The 24319-nt window shown below is 42.8% G+C and overlaps 1 protein-coding gene across 8 annotated transcripts in view; it reads left to right on the top strand.

Annotated features, from left to right (window-relative positions):
- Positions 1 to 15494, top strand: part of DPP6 (dipeptidyl peptidase like 6) — a 717188-nt gene extending 701694 nt beyond the window's left edge. For 6 of the 8 annotated variants that reach the window (XM_061587127.1, XM_061587128.1, XM_061587125.1 and 3 more), the window contains exons 20-26: positions 2843 to 3037; positions 3316 to 3370; positions 6071 to 6182; positions 7407 to 7465; positions 10766 to 10838; positions 10947 to 11020; positions 13102 to 15494. In XM_061587127.1, coding sequence (XP_061443111.1) covers positions 2843 to 3037; positions 3316 to 3370; positions 6071 to 6182; positions 7407 to 7465; positions 10766 to 10838; positions 10947 to 11020; positions 13102 to 13248 — 715 coding nt within the window. In that variant the 3' untranslated portion in view covers positions 13249 to 15494. Of the gene's footprint in view, positions 1 to 2842; positions 3073 to 3315; positions 3372 to 6070; positions 6183 to 7406; positions 7466 to 10765; positions 10839 to 10946; positions 11021 to 13101 lie in introns of those variants that run through there. The other 2 variants (XM_061587132.1, XM_061587131.1) reach the window with 2 other exon arrangements.
- Positions 15495 to 24319: the final 8825 nt, after the last annotated feature.

Here is a 24319-nt window from a genome sequence, read left to right as displayed (position 1 = left end):
GAAACTGAGGTTATCCTACTTTGAACACATAATGAGAAGACATGATTTACTAGAAAGGACAATAATGCTGGGAAAAACAGAAGGGAGTAGAAAAAGAGGAAGACCAAACAAGAGATGGATTGATTCCATAAAGGAAGCCACAGACCTGAACTTACAAGATCTGAACAGGGTGGTTTATAACAGATGCTCTTGGAGGTGGCTGAGTCATAGAGTCACCATAAGTTATAATCGACTTGAAGGCACATAACAACAACAAATGGGGTGGCCCTGGCTGTCAGCCTCCTCTTCCTCCTTAGTCTCAGTGCTGCCCCTTGTAGAACTCAGCAGAGCTGTGAATGGGGACAAAACTAAAATCAGTTGGCCCTGCCTGTCATTGGCTCTGACTGCATCCACTGTTGACCTCCCTGCCCTCCGCCCTTCCAGCCTCAGCGGACACCAGCCACCACTGGATGGGCCAATGGTCTGACACTGTTTAAGCAGCTTTTCTGTGTCCCAGACAATTTCTCCACGGAGCCCAGTATTGTCTGCTTAGATTGTCAGTGGCTCTCCAGGCTCTCAGGCATGGAGGGGTCTTTCCTATGGCCTTCTAGCTAAGAGAGGCCAGCAACTGAACCTGGAACCTTCCACACAGAACACATATGCTCTACTACTGAACTATGGGTCAGGGCAGACCCTGACAGACCCTGGAGTTTACTGATTTTTCTGACCCAATTTTCCTCTTGTACTAAAAACGGGGGGGGGGGCTAATATCTATTGGACATAGTTACCTCAGGGCAAATAACAACAACAACAGTAACAAACTGCCAACAAGCATCCCTTCATAGACATGCTGCACTCAGAGGACCTGGAATTAACATACAGAACAATCCAGTGGGAATTGTTCCAAGCAAACGCCCTTGTTCTCATGCAGCCCCCGTTTATTTCGGTGGGGCACAGGCAGAAAAATTTCCTGACAGGATTGATCTGTCTGTCTCTGTCACCTTTAATAACAACCAAATTTACTGCATGGAACTACTGCCTAATCATGCCTAAATGGCAGGGTTGGATCTGGTCACTCTGGGTGGATCTTGAAACATGTCTGGTAATTAAAAACAATAACAACACAAAAATATGACAGTCTCATGCATCCAACTTTAGGTGCATCAAGCACTTTACGTTTTTAAATGCTCCCCAATGTTAAAATTTCCTTGCAAGTAGAAAGCTGTAACAGCTGACAAAGGTCTGGGATAGAATTTCCCTTGCCGTGTCTTAGATCCTTGCTTTCCATGTGTAGGGAGGTGTTGTGGAGGAGCATTCAAAAGTGGGATACCCGATCAACAATCTGTATGGTGCAGTCCATTCTGTGAGCACCTAATTACTCTCATGTATAGGCCTGGCTATAGCCTGAACACTTTCCTGGCTGATGTCACCTTAATCCTTCATGAGATGTGATCCTGACCCATTGCTGAGCTGGCAGGATAAATAGGTAGATAAATAAATAAATAAATGCAGTCAAACAGTTGTTTTCCTTTGCAAGCAAAAGAGGGCATGACATTGCTGGTGTGTTCCGAAATGTCTCCCTGAAGCTGGCTTGAAGGGAGGACAAAAGCTGTGTCATGCACTTGCCATACCACATCAAAATTATCTCTGGGGAAATGTGCTTCATTATGCAAGTGCTTGAGGAAGATTGGTACTCATCAAGCTAACGACACTTGATTAGACTGCCTCAGAATGAGGATGCACCGCTGGGCTGTGTGTTGAATAAATGCAAATCAGCAGAGCCACACATGCGGCGGCAGGGAGGAGGGGCAGAGAAACCCACACAAAACATACAACCACCTTGGAAATAATTTTTCTTGTATCACTAAGAGTGGACAAAAGGAATGGGAAGTGGATGAGGATGAGAAGCATCCATGCCTTTCATGTCTGGGTTTTTTTTTTTCTGTTTGCAGACTAATCCAGCAAACATCTCCACTCTTACTTGCAGAATTTGCCTGGTTTCTTGTTGGATGATGCATTTGGTAGCTAGCTAGTTACCCTCTAGGTTCAGTTCAGGGTGCTGGTTTAACATTTAATGCCCTAAATGAGATGCAGGGAACCTGTGGACCTCTAGGGAAGGCCCATCCATTCTAGGCCCTCAGCCAGTGGTCAGGGATCGGAGGAGGAACATCAAAAGTAGCAGAATAGAGAGAGAAAAAATAAAGAATCGCCGCAGCCACAGTGAGGAATAGGACATGACCTGTACTGGGGGTGTGTGTGTGTGAAGGCTCATAGTGTGGGTGAAGGGAGGCACTCTGGTGCCTGCAGAGACACCAAAACAAGTAGCTGGTCCTGTATGGGGAGATGCTGTTCCCACACCTGGAGCTCATGCATATATATTTTGTAACCCAAGAGAAATACGCAAGCCCCTGCCTCAAAAGTGATTCAGAAGTGCAAAAAATGGAAATTGTGAGCTCACTCACACATTGGAAGCAGATCAGACTTTTTTCCATCAAGCTCAGTACTGTCCACTGCAGCCTTTCCCCACTTGCTACCCTCCAGATGTTTGAAGTACAGCTCCCATCATCCCTGGCCATTGCCCCTGCTGGCTTGGGCTGATGGGAGTCAAAATCCAAAACATCTGAAGGGTACCAGGTTGCAGAAGGCTGATCTGCTCTGACTAGCAGCGGCTCTTTGGGCTGTCAGGCAGATGCTGTTTCCATCCCCTGCTACCTAGTCTTTTGAAATTGTACCTGCATGCAAAGGATGAGCTTCCCTACTGAGCCACAGTTCCTTCACTTCCTGTTGCTTTGGCTAGTTGAAAGCCGTTCATCGTCACAATATGCATAATAATGAGATGCACTTGCTTAATTCCTGTTTCTAGGGATGGAACTCCTGGCACGCAGAGCGTAACAGAAAAGTTTGAGGTGAACTGGGAAAGCGTTATGGTCAGCTCCCATAATGCCATTGTGATGAAGTTTGATGGACGCGGAAGTGGATTTCAAGGGACCAAGTTGTTACATGAAGTTAAAAGGCAGTTGGGCGTTGTAGAAGAAAAGGACCAAACGGAAGCTGTCCGGTGAATGAAGATTAATTTGGCGATTAAGTTTGTTTGTAATTTTAACCTTAACATTATTATTTTTCAATGATTTTTACTATTCCACTAAAAACAGTGGGAGCGCTGCAAAGGAACTGATAAGCTCAACAGGCGGAACCTGTGCCTTTGGCAACTGATTCTTCCATATATCACATTGAAATTTTGTCCTGCCCTACTACTAATACAGTGTTACCTTCTATATTTAAGGCTACCTCTTACTCTGAGATAATGAAATTGTCTTTCTTTGGGTTTTTTTTTAGTATAATGCTTCAAAATACATTTATTGATAAGTCTCGAGTCGCTGTGTTTGGAAAGGTGAGTACCTTTTCCGTCTCTATTTTCAGCTCTGGCTGGCTTAAGAATTTATATCTGCATCTTGATTGATTGAGCACGTCTAAGGTTTATTATTGTTGTCTTTTTAACTAATGCATGTTGCTTGTTGATTCTGAGGGAGAGAGAGCCTTGGGTTTTAATCAAGTCATCAATCAGCCTTTTCTTGTAAATCCTGCCTTGAAAGAGGAGAGTGCCAACTGTTTGGGAGAAAATACTATGGGATGAGACATATATTACACTAACTCCTGGATAATATTCATTTTCTTTTTTGAGACTTGTTGAATTGTGAGTGGAGTTGATTTAAGTCCACAAGAGGCTTGCATCAAAGGGATGCAAGGCTGAAGCATAGTATAATGGGGGGGGAAGCTTTGGGGTTAATTTTAAGGAAACAGCAACAACAACAACCTACATGTGAAGGTAGTAAAGGCGGCTTCACAGATGGCTAGACTCTTCTGATTATGTAGGTTCTACTCTTAATGGCTGGTATAGCACAGTGGGGAGGAGAGCCTGGTTGGGAGCAGAGTCTGTGAGTTCAAATCCCCACTCGCATCTTCAGGGTGTCAAGCAAGGGCCAGCTAAAGATCACCCCACAGTGAGTGGCTCAGGGGTTACATGCCCTGCCACCTGTGCAGCCATGGGCAAGCTGCATACTCCCAAGGAGCCCAGTTGCCCCCCAGCTGGCAGCTGCGGACAAGGAAGGGGCTGACTTGTGCAGCTGTGGCAAGCTGAGCAGGCCCTAGCCAGCTGGGGAGGACTAGCCTCAGAGGGAGGCAATGGTAAACCCCCTCTGAATACCACTTACCATGAAATCCCTATTCATAGGGTCGCCATAAGTCAGGATCGACTTGAAGGCAGTCCATTTCCATTTTCATTCTTCTCTCATGTGGACTAATTCACTAAAGGCAGGGTGAGATGATGACCAATCAGTGCCCTACCCCTGGACTACACATGGTCTGAGGCTGCACACATTGGATCTTACACATGTGGACTGTTTGAATGTTATGCTTCCACATGAATGGCCAGCGGAACTGTTGCAGGTGCATCTGGCAGGTTGTCTACAGGATGCCCTCCAGATGTTTGTGGACTCCAACTCCCATTAGTCAGCATGGCTAGAGGGTAGGTATGATGGAAGTTGTAGTCCACAACATCTGGAGAAATGCTTGTGCACCTGTCCCCAGTCATGCATATGAGAACAATGATCACTTGATTGACTCTAAGGATGTTAGCGAGGAGGAGGAAGCCTCTGTCTCCATATATGTTTGGGGCCTGGATGACTTTAGATGTATTCTTCAGAGCTAAAACAGAGAACCAAAGTCTCAGGTGAAGGATCTCTTGCTGGTTGTACCATTTCAGACTGCATGTATGGGGTGGGTGGGAGTGAGTTCTTCCCCATATAAAATACTCCCTATACATACAATAGTAAATCTGTATGGTGGGGGGGCTACTTTAGAAACTTCTTCCTAATCTGTTAGTATATATATATAAGGAAGGTGAATAGTATTGTTTTTATATATGAAGTCCCCCTTGTATAACCCAAAATGGTATGCCAATGATTCTATGAGGCTTTTGCTTAATCTCTTTTAGCTTTGAACCTAAAACAGTTGTGCAATTCTAAGTGCATAGCTCTCAAATGAGCATACTTGGGAGAAGGCATCAAAAGAAAAGACACAGGGGAAGATCCTGTATTTTTGTTCTTACACAGAGAGATGTTTCCAGTCAGTGTGGTTGGATTGTTGGATGGGGAAATGGGATTGCTTAGGAGAAAAGCAAATGTGTCTGGACCAATGGACTACAGGATGCTGAGAGATCTACATGGCTCACTTTACCAGAACAAATGGTTCAGCTGTCAGAAAACTGGCTAGAATGATTTCTCCATGGATTGGAGATGTCATTTGGCTGGCTTCAGAATGCCTTGCATTCATTTGACTGCACATCTCTAAGCGAAATAAGTACCTGTGGAGAGCTACAGTGCTAATTCCCACTCCCTTCTCAAGACTCAGCAATGAACAAGTACATGATGTGATGCCATAACAAGATACAGTTCGACTGTAGGTGGGGTTACCCTAGGCAGAAAAAAATGTGGGGCTTATGCAAATCAGACATTTGCTCACATATCCCTTGTCTGATTAATGCTATCTGGGGGAATTTTGTGGCTGGTCACGTGGATGTCCATATCTGCAAGCAGAAGCACCACATATTAATAGGGTGCAGCCTGGTCTGGATAGTAACCCATCTTTTTTAATGTCTTGGCAAAGTGGCTCACATCTTATTAGCCTGGCACAACAAGCATAAGATTTCTGCAAGTCTACCATTGTAGCTCTTTTCTTGCATATGAGGGATGGGCAGCCTGTGGCCCTCCAGTTGTTGTTGGACACCAGCTCCCATCAGCTCCAGGCAGCATAGTCAATGGCCAGGGATTATGGGAGTTGTGGTCCAATGGAGGAACACTGGTTCCCCATGCCTGTAAATGGGTAGCACCTTATAACACAGAGACCGTGCCACAGAAGAGCCTAATATTTGCATCTCATGTTCAGTTGGAAGCCTTTCCCAAGTGCACTTCCATTTCCCATTCTATTAAAATCCATGCAGCATTGTGATATGAATTTCATATAAATATGCGGGCATCTGAGAAGGATTTTTTTTCACATTTCCAGCCCTCACCTTGTTATTTCCTCCTCTCAGGATTATGGAGGCTACTTGAGCTCTTATATCCTTTTTTCTGGAGAAGAGAATAAGGACCAAATCTTCTCATGTGGTGCTGCTCTTTCCCCATTGACAGACTTCAAATTATATGGTAAATATCATCAGATACAGGGGCAATGCATTCATTGGCTCAGTGACTGCACTAGGTAAATGCTGTTGGACTCTTAGAGTGCAAGCTTATTAATTTCAAAGCCTTTTTATTGGTCAATGTCATATGATGGTGAAGACAACCTTTTGTGTTTCAAACTGGAGGTTATGCTCTATTTCTATTTTGGGTGCATTAACTGTTGAATCTGAAACTGTCGTTTGATGTAAAATCAGACTGATTACAATATGTTGCTACTTAAGCAATGACTTTGGCCTGCCCAAGATGCATATTTTCAGCCTGCTATGCACAAACTACTCCACTTAAGGAAAGGTGAGCATGGTCAATTAAAAATATAGAGCACACCTACAATTTTGCTAGAATATATTTCACCTCCCACTGTTTTATCTTGTGCAAACTGAGACACTCCTCATGTCCACTGGAAACTGCAGAATAGTCAGTGCCATTATTTGCCAATTTTTGGAGCTTTTTTTTAGTGTTGCAAAGTATTCACAGAAACAGAAGCAAAAGAGAATGATTTACTACAGGAAACTTCAGTAAAATTGCAAAGTAAATCAAACATATTTAAAGTGACTATCTGAACTATATTAACTGTTTAAAATTGTGGCTTCCTCCTGCTAAAACAAGTTCAGCACAGCACATGTCTTGTTTCTGTTCTTTGGGCTGATTGCAGGTGTTGCCACCACTCACCATATGCTCAGAGGCACATGTTACCAAATTCTTCCAAGCTACACAGGAAGTGGATTGGACAGTGAAAGACCAACCCAAACTGTGTTTGCATTTTGACAAATTTGTAGGGCAGTACAATATCTCAGAGAGGAGATCTCCTGCTCCCCTGGTGCATTCACTATAGCTGCCCAATTTCCCTGCTTTTTAAAGTTTGATAGAAATATCTGTTGGCTATTGGTACGTTCTTAAACCACAAGGTTTTTTGCTTGTTAGTGAATTATCATCTCAGTGCATGGGTAGTCTGGGTTGGATAATTCATTTCGACTTTCATCAGCAAGGTGTGCAGAAGGTTAAATGCCATCCTTTTTTAAACATCTTAAGTTGTCCAGATAAACAAAATACAAAGCCCTTCCCCCCCCCAAACCCCCGCAAGCCCTTAAAGTGGAAGCCAGGCAAAACAAAATGCGCTTGGTTTTTTTTTAATTATCTGAAATACTGGTTTTGGCTTGACAATAACTGATTTGTCTTTGTTTGTTTCAGCTTCGGCCTTTTCAGAAAGATACTTGGGATTACAAGGGATTGACAATAAAGCATATGAGGTAACAGCATGGATAACTGCGCTGGCACGAGGAGCATCTATTTTTAGCAGAAATGCAACATGCAGCTTGAATGTTTAGTCCTGCCCTCTTGAGTGAGAGCAAAAAACATGGACTGCTGGAGAATCTGCAGATGGCAGAGACTATGTGTGTTTTGTGCACGAATATATGTGTGTTTGTTTGTTTAAGGTCTTGCCTTCCAATGTAGCAAAAAATAAATAAATCACTAAATGGCTTCTAAAAAAATTAAACAGCATAACATTCAAAATCACAAAAGAGTTTAAGCCATAACAATAAAAACAGTAGTAGAATAGCATAAAATATCTTTGTTGCTATTCCTTAAAACACAGGTATGATCTTAACCTAGTCTACCTACAACTAAACTAAATGCAGACCAGGTGAATTTATCTGGGGAGAGTGTTGTAGAAAGTGGGAGCCACCAGAGATAAAATCCTGCCCTGAGCTGCCACCCACTTCATGGCAGACGTCGGGTGGTGCAACAAACAATGCCCCTTGTAGGCAATCTCAACATACAGAGAAGTTCGTACGGATGTAGGCCATCATTAGGGGGTGTGCATGATGAAGTCAATTCTAGAGTATCCTTTGATGTCTCAGTCCTAAAATAAACTAACCTAGTCCTCATTGTTTCCACTTGGCTATGATTTTAATCCTTTAAAAAAATAAATCAAAGCTAAATAATACAATACAATATATAGGCCAGAATTTACAATTATATATATATATTTGCTGGTACCATTCCTACATTTTTCCTTTAAAATTCCTTGCAATCAGTTCACACTAGTCAATCATATACTATGTCTCTACAGCAGCATAGAAACAATTCCATTTGTCATATCCACACCATACATTTAAAGCATTCTTATACCACTTTAACAGTCATGGCTTCCCCTAAAGAATCCTGGGAACTGTAGTTTGTTACGGATGATAACCTCACAGAGCTACAATTCTCAGCAAGCTTAACAAGCTACAATTCCCAGTATTCTCCATGACTGTGAAAGTGGTATAAGAATGCTTTAAATGTATGGTATGGGTGTGACTCTCTCTTAGTATATTATCTTACCATTATTATATCACTGGCTTCCATCCATTCAGCACTTCTGAGTACTTTTCGTTATCTTTTATCCTTACTTCTAAGAAACATTCCTGACCTAACCATATATAGGACACCACAGCAGAAAGTTTTACAAGCCTCACACAAAGACCACAATCAAAGCATGAGAAAGCTTCTGAAAGTATTTTGTGAATAGATTTCTTGTTAAACAGGGAGAGGGGAAATCATAGATTGCTCTGATTACAGTAAATTCCAAGAATCCATAATCAGTATGACTTTGTCCAACTCAAGTATACATCCTTTGTTAGCAGTTCTTTGAACTCTGAGGCTGCCTTTCATGAGTGGAACTCAACCCTCCACTTCTTGTAGTGCTTCTACAGACAAAAACTTGGCTAGTTTCATCTCCACTCTGATGCCTGTGTTAAAATTACCTGGATATCCAGAAACCACTGCAGGCATTACGCCAACACTTGTATAATACCAACATCAGTAGGTATGTCACCTCCTGTGGACTTGGTCTATTTCGCACACTGGAGCAAATCATTACCCATTTTCTATACCCTAACATCAACAGCAGCTGCTGTGGAATTACTAGTGCTCTTTACAAACCTTACGCCTTTGTCCTAGCAGCTACAAGAAACTAGGTTGCAATGCTTCTCACACTGACAAAGCCTGAGGATTAGGTTGTTTGCATGCATGTGCAAAACGTTTTACTCCTAATACTTCACAAGGCCTTGGATAGTGTCCATGGCTCCCTGACACTGTAGCATTCAACAGATCACTATCATGTGCTCACTAGGGAGCATTTACCAAAGAATCTACCATTTCTCAAGCTATTAAAATATGGGCAGCATTGTGATCTATTTCATATAATTGTGCAGGCAGCTGACAAATATGCCAGAGGAAAGGTAGAAACAGCTAGAAAGACCTGATATTTAGTTCATAAGACATATAGGTTATGTATTCAGGCATCACACCCACTATGGTTTGTTTTTACATCCAAACAGATGTCAGCTCACAAACCATGGTTTGTGAGTGGTTGCCAAACCAAGACATCAAACCATACTTTGAGGCTGAAGAGGAATGCTGAACACATGGAAACCTAAAGCAGGCAAGGAGCTCTCTAAACTTGGGATGGGGAACCTACAGCCCTCCAGATGGTACAAACTCCAACTCCCTTCAGTCCCAGCCAGAGTGATCAATGGTCAGGGACAATGGAAGCTGTAGCCCAACAACATCTGGAGGGCTGGAGGTTGACCACCCCTACTCTGAACCATAATTTGTATGCTGTATATATGGAAGCCCAATCATGCTGTGGAGTCTTAACTAAGGTTAGCACAAATCATAGTAAGGTCTGAATTGAGCCACTCTGTCTGGAGATGGGCAACCTTCATGGTAGCTATAGCTTTAAAGGGCTGGGGATGGCTGAAAAGGGATGGACTCGTTCTGTCTGCATTTTTTAATACCCAGGCAGTCAAAAGGGATTGTGGCAGAGGGGCTAGAAAATTTGGGGAGGGCTAGAAAACTATTTAAAAAGCTGTTTTGTTTTTAAGTGGCTAGACTCACTCCTCTTTTTTGCCCTTTTCTGCTGAGTTGAGGTGGCTTCTTCTCACTATTTCTCACAGGTACAGCTGGATATCCCTTCCCATAGTAATGACCAGCTGAGATAATGCACTGAAGTTTAGGCACCTAAGACAAAGGGGCCTTTATTTATTTATTTATTTCAAAAATTTATAAACTGTGTGATCAAAAGTTCTCCAAACAGTGTACAAATAAAACTGAGGATAAAACATGGCTAAAATCCACAGCCTAATTAAAAACAAAGATACATATAACTATCATCATTAAAAGCAAATATATATATAAAGAACAAAAAACATATAACCATCATCATTTTTTAAAAAGAAGAAGATGACATCTATAAATTTTTTAAAACAAATATAGGTGACTTAATTATATGTCTGAGTAAGCTTGCTGAAACAAAAACGGTTTTCAGCAGGTATCTAAAACAATATAGTGAGGGCAACTGCCTCATGTCAATAGGCAGGGAGTTCCAAAGGATAGGTGCTGCCACACGAAAGGATCGACTCCTTGGTATATGAATATTGACTACGTTTGTTGTTCTTTTCATTTTCACTGTTTAAGTTTCATGCATGGCTCATTAAGGTATTTTAAGAACTATTGGCACAAGCACCTAAAATACTGAAACTCCCATGTTTTAATCTTCCCAGATTACCAAACTGGCACACAGGGTGATGTCAATGAAAGACCAGAAGTTCTTGATCATTCATGCGACTGCTGATGGTGAGGCCTATGCAAATACAGTCTATTAATAGCACATTTTTCATGTTTAAAATCTATTGTTATTGTTATTACACTCTGGCACTTAATGCTTTTAATCTTGTTTTACAGAGAAAATCCACTTCCAGCACACTGCTGACTTCATTACACACCTAATTAGGGCAAAGGCTAATTACAGCTTACAGGTAAAGTATTGTTGAGAGGTCCCTCCCTTTCATTAATTAACTCTATTATTACCTCTGTAATGCATTATCTGCACAGACAAATTTCCATACAGTTAAGCAGTCCTGTACTGTGAAATCATAACTGAACTGGTCCCAGGCTATGACCTGAAGGCACATAAGACCAGCTCCCTGCTGAAGCTAAGCAGGGTCAGGTCTGGTCAGTGCCTGGATGGGAAACTGCCTGGGAACCATATGTAAGCCAGCTTGGGTTCCAATCATGAAAAGAAAGGTGGGGTAGAAATGTAATAAATAAATAACTTTTGGGCCAGACCATCTGCTGTGTTGTGCTGGGGCTGTCACCTCTTTATCCCCTTGCAGCTACAGCTCCTAGAGGTTGCCAGTAACTGGTAATCCTGTTTTGTTATGATGCTGCTAACAGGCATCATAATATGGAAAACATAGTATCTGGAGCAGAGAAACTGGCAGCTACCACGAGGTGCTGCGGGGAAAGTGGCATGACGATAGGATGGGAGAAGACAGGCTGGGTGTAACAATTAGAGGGGATCAACAGGCATGTTCTATCCTGTAGTTTGCCTGCTGAAGAGTTGAGCTCTCAAAGCCTCGGGATGGCAAACTTCACAACCGTACCAATTAAGTAGCAAAATAAAAAAGACGGGGACCAGTGTCATCTTATCGAGCATCCCATAATATGACCCGAAAAGAGTGGCATCTTTGTGAGCATTCAATGTGAGCAGTAGCAAGAGACTCAAGGGGGCTTGCCCTGAATTCCCACCTCTGCTTTCCACTTCCTCAGTCCCAAAGACCAACAGCCCACCTTGTGGTCCTGCAAAGGGGGAAGCAGCTGTGGTGTCAGCAGGTGCCCCCAGAGCATATTTGCCAGCCAAGCCTGGGACTGGCAGGAAAATGATGACACTCGTGTCACTTCCGCAGGGGAGGGCCTTTACCCCTCATGGAAGTGATGTAAATAGTCGCTGCATACTCACCATACATTGAAAGCACATGGCTTCCCACAAAGAATCCTGGGAACTGCAGTTTGTTAAGGATGCTGGGAACTGTAGCTCTGTGAAGTGTCAACTACGGTTCCCAGGATTCCTTGGGGAAAGCCATGTGCTTTCAATGTATAGTGTGTATGCAGCCAGTTTCATTTTTCCCACCAGGGATTTTGGAAGTGTGCCTAGTGGGAAAACATGCTCCCACTCCAGGAGCACTGTCTCCCACCATTGTCCCTTTAGCCAAATCCAAAGGTAAGTTCATGTCTGAACTTTTACTTGCCATTCTGCTGCTGCTGCCAGTTTAGGCCAAAGGAAGTCTAAGAAATAGAGCTGGTTGCCCTGTTGCCAATTATTCCATATTTAGTAAGGTGCAAGTAGCTCCAGAGATTAGGCTGCATTAAGACATGGGGTTTATTGTGTTACTTTTCCTCATTATAGCACTAGTGCTTCTGCCCTGATTTCTATTGTTCCTTGCACTCTGTTGCATTATGGAACTGTGTTTTTTCGGTATACCATCATGTTGGACTAAACTTCATTCACACCAGTGGGCACAGTGTGACACAACAACAGCAGCCTCATCAGACGTGTCACCCCCTCCACCCTTTATCATGCTTCTGTATCCCATATTGCAGAATACCGGCCCAAAATGTCATTATGTGAGTGGTAGCAGTGTGAGCCCAAGAAAAACACGGGGAAAATAAAGCACCAAACCCCCATGATTTTCTAGGTCAGTGGGGTTGCAAAATGGATTTTTTTAGCAAAGGAACAAGTGCTAAACTTCCACTTGATTCCAATGAATTTCCAGAAGCAACTTTTGCATCATGTGAAAGATAACATAAACACACAAAAATAAACAGGAAACGGGTAAGGGAACGTAGGAGGAAACAGAACAGAGTGCTATCTGAATGCAGCCTCTCTCACACCACTTTTTGTTTAGCCCAGCAAATAGCAAGCGTGCTCTGGTTTTGAGAGGGGCAGATCAAAGAGGATGGGCTCAGATGATTCCCAGCGTTGGTTTCAACTTCAGTCGAGGCCCGTTTTTCCATGTACCCTAATAGCCTGCTCACAGCCGCCTTAATTTCTTTGCAGATATACCCTGACGAAGGCCATTACTTTAACAGACCAGCCCTGGAGCAGCACCTGTACAAGTCTATTGTCAGTTTCTTTGTGGAATGTTTCAAAGTCCAGGACAAAGCCCCAGTAGTTTCAACGAAAGAGGAAGAGGATGAGGATTAACCCTTTGGGCTTGTGCTAAGAAGCACAAGGCAGTTTATAATAAGAATAATTAAAATAATAAGAATAATGATATGCAACTGAACCTCTCTGTTTTTCCCCCCTGGAGAAAGGAGTATTACATGAGCATGTATTTAACAAAAACTGAAAAGGAAAAGCAGTCTGCCTGCTTGTACTGGATCATGACTCCTTCCTAAATGGAGGAACTTTTAAGCATGAGGAACTCAGCAGAAGCTGCTGTTTAAAACAAAAGCAGGAAAAAGAAGAAACGAAAAGAAAGGATCATCTTTCTTGCCACAAAGTGACTTCTGGAGTAAGATGCTCAAATCAGGATGAGTGGACATAGGAAGAGATTTCCCCAGGATGTCAATTAAAAGGCCCTGAGCATTGAAAGTATTCCAGCAGTAGGAATGACATCTGTCTGTGTTAGGGTTCCCTTAGTTAGCACCTCATTGTCTCAGATAAGACTACCAACCATGGAATAAAGATTATAGCACAATTATTTTTCAAGGTACAGATTTATGTGTTGTTTGCCCATTGTCTTCTGCATTTCGAAGAATTTGTCATTGCCACAGAACTGCTCAACTGAGCAGAGGTTTCCTTTGCAGCAAACACCGCTGTAGTTACTAACCTTTAATTAAAGTTCATGCACTGTATAGGTCTTTCTGTATATAGTTTTTATCAGCCACTTCCTTTTACTTCAACCTTGCAATGTATTCTGGGTAAGGAGAGGGCAAAAAAATAAATACAATAGACTCCATTGACGAGCCCCCTTTCTTTCTAAAAACATGCAGGAATTCTTCCTGTAGATTTCTTTAACGTACTGATTGACACTTTGCTTTATCTAGATCATCCTTATTAACATGAAATATGTTTTTAAACATTCCTGTCTTATGCTTAAAAAAAAACCCCTCAAGTTGTAATCAGGGATGGAGGGTCAAAGAAATCTGCATGGCAGTTGTCACACTACACACTTTAGAGGCCTACCAGTCTGAATAGAATCTCAAGAACTGCAATGGTCATGAAAAAGTAAAACAGCAAGCTTCTAGTACTCATTGTTGTGGAGGAACTGTGAGGCAAATGCGAGAAGCATCTCCTAAACTTTGGGACCTAAAGAATCAGGCCTTGATGGTGTTAAAGAGTGCTAGAGGACAAAATTTCCTGTCTGACTGGGTCAGCTCCCTTGCTAGACTGATTTATGAATTGCCTCCTCAGTTGCCTTTGAATTCCTTCTCTCCTTACTCTTCCACAGCTCCAACCTCTGTCAACTGTAATAGATCTAAATCTGCAAAGGTTACCTTCGCAGTAATGTTACGCATTTTAATCAGTGCTAACAACCCTGCTTTTTAAAATCTCATCTCTTATTGTGATGATAAATGTAGGTTTTAGGGTTGCAAATTTGTATTTCTCCCCTTGCCCTTAATTCTAAACACATGCCCCCCCCATAGTTCCTTCACACAAACATTTTTTAATTCCTTTGTACTTTTTGTTTGTTTCTTTCCTTTTGTTTGTTGTGGCTAGTGTTGCTCCCTGTAAATTATTCTGACCAAATGTACAGCTAGTATGAATACTGAATAATTCATTTTGTTGTATATAAAAGGAATGTAAGTCTATGATTTGTCAAGTCCTCCCCTCCAATCCAGTATTATTACATCTTGTGTTCAGCATGCATGCAATAACACTTGTTTGCTTATTAGGACCCCTTAGAGGTATTCATCCAAACTATATCAATTGTGCGATTCTTTTTTATTGTTTTTGACAGCCTGGATGTCAATGCCAATTTCTACATTTTTACATTGTGCTCTTGATAAAACACCCATCCCAGACGGCAACACAATGCTGATCCCTATCACAGTGTTCATTGTGTCTCTGTTTTGTTTTAGGTTCAATCTGTTGGCTGTTGGTGGTAATGAGATTGTCATAGGAGATATACCAGTAAATCAAACACAAAGTGGGGGAGGGGGACATCTCATTATAGTTTTTCTTTCTTTCATAATTTAATGTGTATCAGGATTCATATGAACAGGAATTGCAGAATAATGCTGCTTCCTTTGGCCAAATGCCAAATAGACCATGTGAATGCTACAAATGGCCAGGTTTTGATAAACTTTTGTGGCTGGTATGCCTAAACTGAACTTGAGCAGAGGAGCTGACTGCCTGCTCCGTTCACAGCATTTTGTAGAGGAAAAGCCCGAGTGCGGCATAGTAGTGTTTGTTCATCCATAAAATAAAGCATTATTTTACCACCAGGTTGCTGTGGTTACTTTTTGTTCGATGATATGTGATGAAACCAACCCTTATTGTCTCAATTTTTCTCTAAGTCTCAATATATTAACTGCAAGCCAAATGTAAACTCATGAAGTGGTTGCATCTATGGTGGGCTCATGAGTCTGAACATCTAGCAGGTTTCTCCACTTTCCTTATCTGAATGAGGTGCCTTGCATACAAACAGGATGCGTGTGTTATTTCTAGCTTGATTCAACAGCTGGGATTGAACATGTTTAGTCCTGCTCTGATTATCTGTGATAGCACTCATCAGGTCTTCAAAAGGGGGGGGGGCTGGTGGTGCCTCCACCCACTGGAACAGATTAGCAGCACTCTTGCCAATTATCTGACTGGGCTAGCTGCCCCAACTGTTGCACACATGCATAGCTGGATCAGGGCCATAGATTGCCGACAAAGGATCAATTCTAATTCTATTACTATTGGGGGGAAATGGACTTGTTTATAGGAAATAAATATTAAAAGGCACTGAGTTGAAGATATGGCAGGGGCAGCCATATTTGTTCATGTATAAAGCAGGGACCTGATTTTTGCATGACGGATTGTAGAGGGGAGCTGAACCCTGTCCCTTCACTGCCACACCTCCCCACACTCCCATCACTTCAGGCAGGCTGGGGAGAACGGTGTCTGCGAGGAGAGTGTGTGAGATGGGAGCAATGGAGACTAGTGGCCTTGATGTCAGTGGGGCAGTGAATCGGCTCCAGATTTTAGTTCAAACTTTCAAGGAGTTTTCAGCACCTTGGACATCTCCTTGAAAGTTCATACTAAAGCCTGCAGCGGATTCATTGCCCCACTGAAATTGGAGCCACCAGCCTCCACTGGATGGGAGAAGCATAGTGTTCAGCTCCTGCAGCAGTTCTGGGAAGCAAAAATGTGGTTTATTTGCTTACCTTAACATAGCTCGTCTGCTTTTCTACCATTAGGCCTTCAAAGCAGCTTATACACTCAAAATACAAACATGTAAGCCCTCTTCACCTCCCCAAAGCAAACACAGGGTGAAGTGGGAGATTCATCCTTGTCTCTGTACTGGTCACCCTCCAATTCATGAATGGTGATCTTGTGGAGTGGGGAAGCTTCTGTGAAGTCTGTGGGGCTCCTGTTATGAACCGTGCAGTTTGCATGCAAGCCTTTTGGGAATCTTTTGTCAATCTGGGGGATCTTTTGTCATTGAGACCCAAGCATACTCCAGGATTTGGCATCCCAGGAGTTAACAAGGACAACAAAAAATTCAAATCAAAAATAAATGTATCAAAAGGGAATTCACATATTTATTAAAGATGTTAAAACAGAATCAATAAGTAATTGGCTGATAAGGTGAAGGTGGCATCAGAAAGAAAATGGATGCTAACCAGAAAGAGGAGGGGAGATTGTCAGAGGAAGGAGGAGGTCTGGCTAGTGATTTTGTGGGGCTTTGGAAAAGGTTTTAGGGCAAGAATCAGAAGAAAGCAATTGAAAGAGTTTGGGGGATGGCTAGAAGATGGTTTGAAAGCAGCAAGAGGACAAGGAGGTCTCCCCAGTAATGGCCAGTGCAGTGGGACGGAGGCACCTTCCTGACCTCCCAGCAGGTGAATTGCTGCTGCTTATTGGGGGGAGGAGGGGGAAGTGGTACAGTACGGTGCAAACACACCAGCAGAGCCAATCAGGTGCTGCTGCCAGTGCATTTGCACCCTGCCCCTCATTTCACTCCACCTCTTGGTAAGCAGCAGCAACTCACCTGCTTGGAGATGGAGGGGCAAGGTGGCCCCCTACTCTCTGTTCCCACACCTGTTGCAGTGCTGCCTGAATGCCTGAAGATGGCTCTAGTGAGGCAGTGAAGATGAATTAGCCAGTATAGTACCACACACGCATCAAGAGGTCGACCCAAGGCCCACTGAAAGCCTGTGGTGCGGAAGGCTTACATGAACTTCCAGTGAGGGAAGAAGGCCCGTTCCACAACCTGCTGCTGACAAAGGTCTGCCCTGGCTCACTGGCAGCTGCAGCCCTTATTGCCCTAGCCTGTCACATTGCCTTTGCTCTTAAGAGTCTGAACTATGAACCAGGAAGGCCTCTGCTCTACTCTGGCCTCAGCCACACACTCATCATGAGATGGCCTTAAGCAAGCTACCCTCCCTGTTTCCACCCCCATCCCTAATAGGGATTAGGGTGGCCATCTATGTGATGCCAAAAGAAAGGATTGGCATAAGATGTGCACATGCTAATTTATATGCAGCAATGGAAATTCAGAAATAATATATTTTGAAGAGAAATACAGTTCTCCTCACCATAGTGGGAAAAACTGTGGCCAGATGACCTCTGTACCTACGCAGTCTGCTGCCCGTCTTTAGCAGATGATTAATCCCTCATCCTATAGTTCATCCTCTATCCAACCTAAAAAAAACAATAACAACAATAACAATAATCTGTTTTCTCTGGAGTTTGGGTTTGGGTGGAGCATATGCCTTGCATGCAGAAGGCACCTAATTCAATTCATAGTATTGCCATCAGCTAAAGTCTCTCTCAGGCCTTTGGAAAGCAGAGTAGAAAGTATTTGGGCAAAATGAATCAATGGTCTGACTGAATATCAGGGAGCTTTTTAGTAGCTGTAATTTCAGGACGTTCAACCCATTGAACAACTAGCTATTCCCTTCAGACTGAACCATGCAAAAATAGTAATTACTTATAATAGTTCCAGTTATATTATCTGTGACCATTGTATTATTATTTAATAACCTATCTAGCTATTAGAGTGTCTTGGATTCAGTGTCTAGATATCACTACTTAGGACAATCAGGCACTACCGGGAAAGAGAAAAAAAACCCCACAAGATCTTTTTTAAGCCATTCAACAACATGTCAACATGAATTGGCCCCAATAAGCTCACAGAGCCTGTTCATTCAAGAGTTGTGTGAATAGAAGAAGCTGGAGTACTGGAAACCACCGAGTCAGCAGCCAGAACAAAACATTCAATCCTACCTTGTTCTTTTGTTTTCCCTTTTTCTTCAGTGTTTTACCTTTGAAACACTAATGTGGGACAGAACAGGCTGTTTCTGCCTGTGTGTTTAAATGCAAGGAGCATCATGCATTTGTTCTAGGCTCTGATTCTTGGTCTCTCACGTTCATCAACAGACCAATCTGTTCCTTGCGATTGCAGCATCTGTCATCCACACAACTGAAATGCGGGCTGCTCTGGTTATTTGAACTGACCTGCAGTTTGTACAGGAAATGTGCCATTCAAAAAATCTTGTCACCTGCTTTCTGCAGCAGGGGTATGATAGCGATGTGTGTGAGGCATAAATCCGCCCACAGTTTCTTAAGGCTTCGAATGTCCTTGGGCAAAGGAATATAGGAAACTGCCTTATACTGATGCAGACCGTTAGCCCATCTAGCTCAGGGTTGTCTACACTGACTGCCAGTGGCTCTCCAGGGTTGCAGATTTGGGGCATTCGCATACCTGGAGGTGCTGGGGTTTGAACCTGGGACCTTCTGTATGCCATGAACAGGAGGTCAAAACAGTCACCTTCTAGACTGGAAGATCAAATTAGGATCGGGGTAACAGAATTTATGAAACAGAGAGAAACTCCTGTGCCGTTTAAGTTGTTCATTGTGGGAAAACATGGCAGTAAACATGGGTTTTCTGTGAAGACCTCAATTGACAGGGAGCTCTCCAATTAGTGAACCAATAAGAAACATATGTTTTCAAACACATCTTTGTTATTAGCCTGCCAGTGGGGCTCATACTGGGGCTTTGGCCAGGATGAATACGCTCGTAGGGAAACTCGCCTGGATGCTTGTGTGTGGACCTCCTGATAGAGAGGACATTGTGATCAGTTCCCTCCAGTCACAGTTCAAGGTGGAAGACACTGGAAGTCATGGTTGCCCTCTTAGTCCAGGGGTAGGGAACCCATAGCCCTCCAGATGTTGCTAGACTACAACACTCATCAGCCCCAGCCAGCATGACCGAATGGTCAGGAACACCACAGGCTCCCCACTCCAGTGCTAGGCATAATCATGAAGCAAGAAAGATGGAAAAGATGTGGAGGACAGGAGAGGTTAAACAATAACATTGTGTGGCTTGGGCAAGGAAAATAGCCAATGGGAAGGAGGGTTTAGGAGGCTGGTGGATGCATGATAGTGAGAAAAATGGGTACTGGTTTCTCCCTCTGGGCTCATGCACATGGGAGCATTTCTTTGTAGCAAAAACACTGCTTTTACCTTTGTTATGGGTTTGCACCGTCTGTAGTTCCTGCTCAATGATAGCTGCCAATCGCTTTTTCCCATTCACACAAGTTGGCATTCCTCTGGGAAAGATTAGTCTTGCTGTTTCCTTGTGACCCTACCCTGTAATTATACATATCCACTCCCTCTGGTTGCTAGGTGACCAAGCATGCTCAGTCTGTTCTACCAGCTGCAGTAGGTTCCTTTTATTTAAAAAACCTGGAAGTGTGAATATCTGTGTTTCCCTGCCTATGGTTGGTAGGATATAGCTGAAATACAAATCTTTGTTTGAGCAGTGTTATGCTTTTGTGCACAAGTTAGGGGGGAAAGAAAATAAAGGTACTGTTTGCAGCAACATAAAAAAGGCAAGCAGAATGGAGGATAGCAGCTGGAAGTTACTTGTCAGCCCAAAGGAAACAAAATACAAGAAGGGAGGAGATAGTGGGCATGGAGAGGGGAACGATTGACACACCCACCTAAAAGCATTGGAACAACGTGTCTGCAACCACTAGAGAAATGGAGTGGAGAAGTTTTTCCACTTTTCATATCAGCGGATTGAGATTGTATAGAGTTACAAGAGAAAAATGGTGTAATAGCTTCTTTTTTTGGTGGTAATATCATGTGAACCATGCAAATTTAAAGAAGATGTGAGTAGCACCAAACACACAGTAAACTGCCACATAGATGATCTCTCTCTCTCAGAACACCAGAATAAGATCCATTGGGGGCTCAAGGGTATTCTTCCTGAGCAGAGACTCTCTTTCTCTTCAAAGACATTTTTGAACCTTTAACTTCAAGCAAATGTTTCCTTAACAGCTCTAAGTAAACAAATATTACAACAGCGAGCAAGCTCTCAGCGAGCATTGGACTAGGACCTGAAAGGGCTCAAGTCCGTACTTAACCGATAAGCTCACTGGATGACCTTGGGCAAGTCACTGTGTCTTAACCTAACCTACCTCACAGAGTCGTTGTGAGGATAAAATGGGGAGAGGGAAGAACCATGTGCGTCTCCTTGAGCCCCTTGAAGGAAAGGTGGGATATAAATGAAAAAAGGAGAATGAGACCATGGCTCAGAATTCTAACTTTAGTCAATGCTAGCAGTGCTGCTGGCAGTAGACCCAAAAGAGAGTATTGTTTGCATGCAATCTGAGAGATATATGTCTGCTTTCATTTGAGGGTGTGTGCCAATTGATACATTTATTTGGTTAACCTGGGTTGTAAGTGTTTAAACCAGTGATTCTCAAACAGTGCGCCCAGGCACACTGGTGCGCCCTAAGAGGTGGCTAGGTGTGCCTCAAATATTATGAAAGTATATTTTAAAAATGAAAAGAAACCCATTTGTATAGGGTAAGTAATTGTTTTCTATAGTTTGTTATTTTTATTAATAGTTTAAAATATATTAGTATGTTTTTAATTTTGTACACAAAGTACGCCAGAAAATTTTTATATGTTTTACAGTGCACCGCGAACCAAAAAAGTTTGAGAACCACTGGTTTAAACCATGAAGCCCTTCCCTCCCCCATACACCACCAGCCTACAGCGCCCAAGTAGAAAGAAACTCCCCCCAGTCTCTCTGGAAAATAGACCAGTTTTATGACTTTTGGCATTTTGGGTTATTACATTTTAGGTGGGGCTCAGCCATAGCAAGGAGTCTGATTGAACTTTTTGACTTAGCCCATTTAGTGGGGCTCCCTAGCTCCTTTCTGTGAGGGTTTTGCCCTCTAATAACTAACCATTGCAACTATATCGCTTAATGACATCATCTCATTCTAGAAGGTCTCTTGCAAGGGATTCTTTATTAACACTCTACCTTTGAAGTGGTTGACTGGTTTCTGCCGAGTCGAGTTGCTGAATAATTGAAGCAATATTTGTGGGTTTTGCACTGAAAGTCCTAACAGCTGTGGCATGTTTTGATATTTATGAAGCCAGATAAATTATGCATTGGCCAGTGCATTGAGCTCAGCGTGACACTTATTAATACTGGAGTTCCGGCCATGACAAGCTACCATTCATTTAATTTCACCCCTACTATGTTGCCAGGGATGACGGGTGTCTATTGCTGGACTTAATCAACCTTGCTGGAAGGTTTCAGCTCCAGCTCATGGGAGCTGACAGAGATTTTCACTGCAGAGCTGCAACAGCTTCTACCAAAAAAAATAAAAAAATAAAAAATCAGAGTAAAACTTACACTACCTCTGCTTGATGCTACAATGTTGCATTTAGCAGGCTGTCTTCAATTGAGCAGGAATTAATGTGGCAGGGGAAGATCAGGCCAGAATAATAAATGATCCAGCCAGTCGTTGGATCTTTCTACAGATCCTTAACTATCATTTCACAAGGTGCCCAAGGTGGTAAATGGATATGATTGCTTCCTGAGACTCATTTTTATTTTCATGATGCAACACAGGTCAGGCCAGCCTTGGGTTTTCTCATGACGGTTTTGAGCAACCAGCCAACTGCTCACCAAGTGATAGTTCTTGCTGGGATGGCTCAGGACAACCCTAACAACACTCAACATGGGAAATGTCCTCTAACAGGCCATCTGGTAGGTGTAGCGGAGACATGAGAATGGACAACTTTTAGAACTGGGATTTCCTAACCTTTATGACGTGAATTCACACAGCCATATTTCTCCTGTGTGATTGCAGCCATCCTATGAGCATGAGCTGGCTTACAGTTTTAATTCTGGGTTGGCTCTTTCTCTAACATGCTCTTTCACTAGCTGAATTCAGTCCATAGGGACCTTGCCAGTTTGTGAATGGAGCATCAGTAATTTGTCTGTATCCCCCAATACTCTGGGATGGTGGTGAGGGAATCCTGAGACTGAAGGCAGTTTCAGATTCATCTTTAAAACTGTGTGCAGTAAGGAAGTGGGAGGGGGCAGGGTCTCCCTAAACATCCCTCAGCAATTCTTTCACAGTACAGCATCTTTTGGCTAGTCCCACCTCCTACGCTAGTAAAGCTTTACTTTGCCATGAATGAAGGGGTTAGATTCCTGGAGATGGGAGTGTAACCTCAGCTGCAATGAGGGCTTCCAAGCCCCTGCTCTTTTTGTTTTACAAATACATCCTGCAATTCCCGTAACACTTTCTTGTACCATGATTTGCAGCTACTGCTGTTCGTCTTTTCCTAGATATGGGCCCAATCAGTGTAAGGCATTGTCCTTTAACACCAGGAAAAGGCTAGTCAGGAGGGGAGATATGAACCCTGCTGCTAAATCCAGCTCTCACAAGGAACATCACGAAATTTTCATAGTAGCTGTGCCCTTTCCATAGCAGGAAGTCTAACTTGCATTGCAGTAAAAACAAAGCACTTCTTTTTTAAGCCTACTTTGCTCCATTTGATTTCTAGGGGACTAATCTGGGCAAAGACCCAATCCTTTGTCTTCATTGGCTTGTGCGTATGGCCGCTTCATTATCTCCCCCTCAGGGACTTGGCAGTAATCTGAAGTGGTAGCATGTGCACCAGTTTCCTGAACATGCCACCACATAACCACATTTTGGTGCATTTGCAGCAGTGTGGGAGCAAGGACTGGCTATCAAGTGGTTGGCAATGGCCAGGGAGCCAGCTGTTATCATGTGTTGTCATTCACATACCCCTGTGCTTACCCATATTCAGGTGGAACATGTATTTGAGTCTTTAGCGAAGAGTCCAGAAACACCACAGGGCAAATTATGCTTAGAGAAGGGGGAATTAGCAATGACAGAACAGATAAGAATGAAAGAATTTGTAGATTATTGGAGGGAGAGGTATTTGCTCTGAAGAAGGTTTCATCTAGATGCTAAAATGAGCTGGCCTGTTAGTCTAGGCACATAAAACTTTTGGCAGGCCAAAATCAGCTTCATCTGTTCATGTCTGCAAATTATTTGGCTTAACTTGGTTGTGAATTAAAGTCTGTCTGTGTTGCAGAAGTGTTATGGCCACCTGATACATTGCAGGATGCACAGTGACTATCTAAGGTCCAGAAAATGGGTTTAGCAAAACTACCTTGATTTGGATAACGTCAGTAACTTGTTTTATTGATTCAGCAGGGAGTAAAACGCATCACATCATAATATATTGGAGAGGTTGACTTTCCTTCCCATGGATTATGTTTAACAACAAAATTAAAACCAGAATAACTGGAACCAACCTTAAAGACAAAGCAGGGAGGAAAACTATCCAAGAAAGTGAAGGCTACAATTACCATATGAACAAAATGAAGAAGTAATTGTGCACATCGAGCTAATGAAATTATCCAATGGACTCACAGCTAGCTAATGAAATTGCCTGTTTAGCATATATTATCTAAGCAGCAATGCAAATCCCAAGTTGGCTGAATTATCTCTGACACACGGCTGTTCCATTGGTGACTGAACAGTGAGAGTCATATTTCACAGTGCTTGAGCAGAAACAGACACAGTAACATTATATTAGACCTACTCCAGAGAAGAACCTCAACCACAAGGCTACAAGGGTGGTTAGGAGTTTAACCACAGAGAGGTTTGAGGTGGCCTCTAAATGAGCTGCACTGACCACAGAAACCACAGCCAACAGTAGTGTTGTGTATCCAATTGGCAAGCAATTCCCCGAAGTCCAGAAGTGATCATTTAATGAA

The sequence above is a fragment of the Rhineura floridana genome, chromosome 10 (assembly GCF_030035675.1).
Source record: "Rhineura floridana isolate rRhiFlo1 chromosome 10, rRhiFlo1.hap2, whole genome shotgun sequence".
Classification (NCBI taxonomy): Eukaryota; Metazoa; Chordata; class Lepidosauria; order Squamata; family Rhineuridae; genus Rhineura; species Rhineura floridana.
The sequence above is the reverse complement of the archived record's forward strand: the minus strand, read 5'-3'. Positions and strand labels throughout refer to the sequence as shown.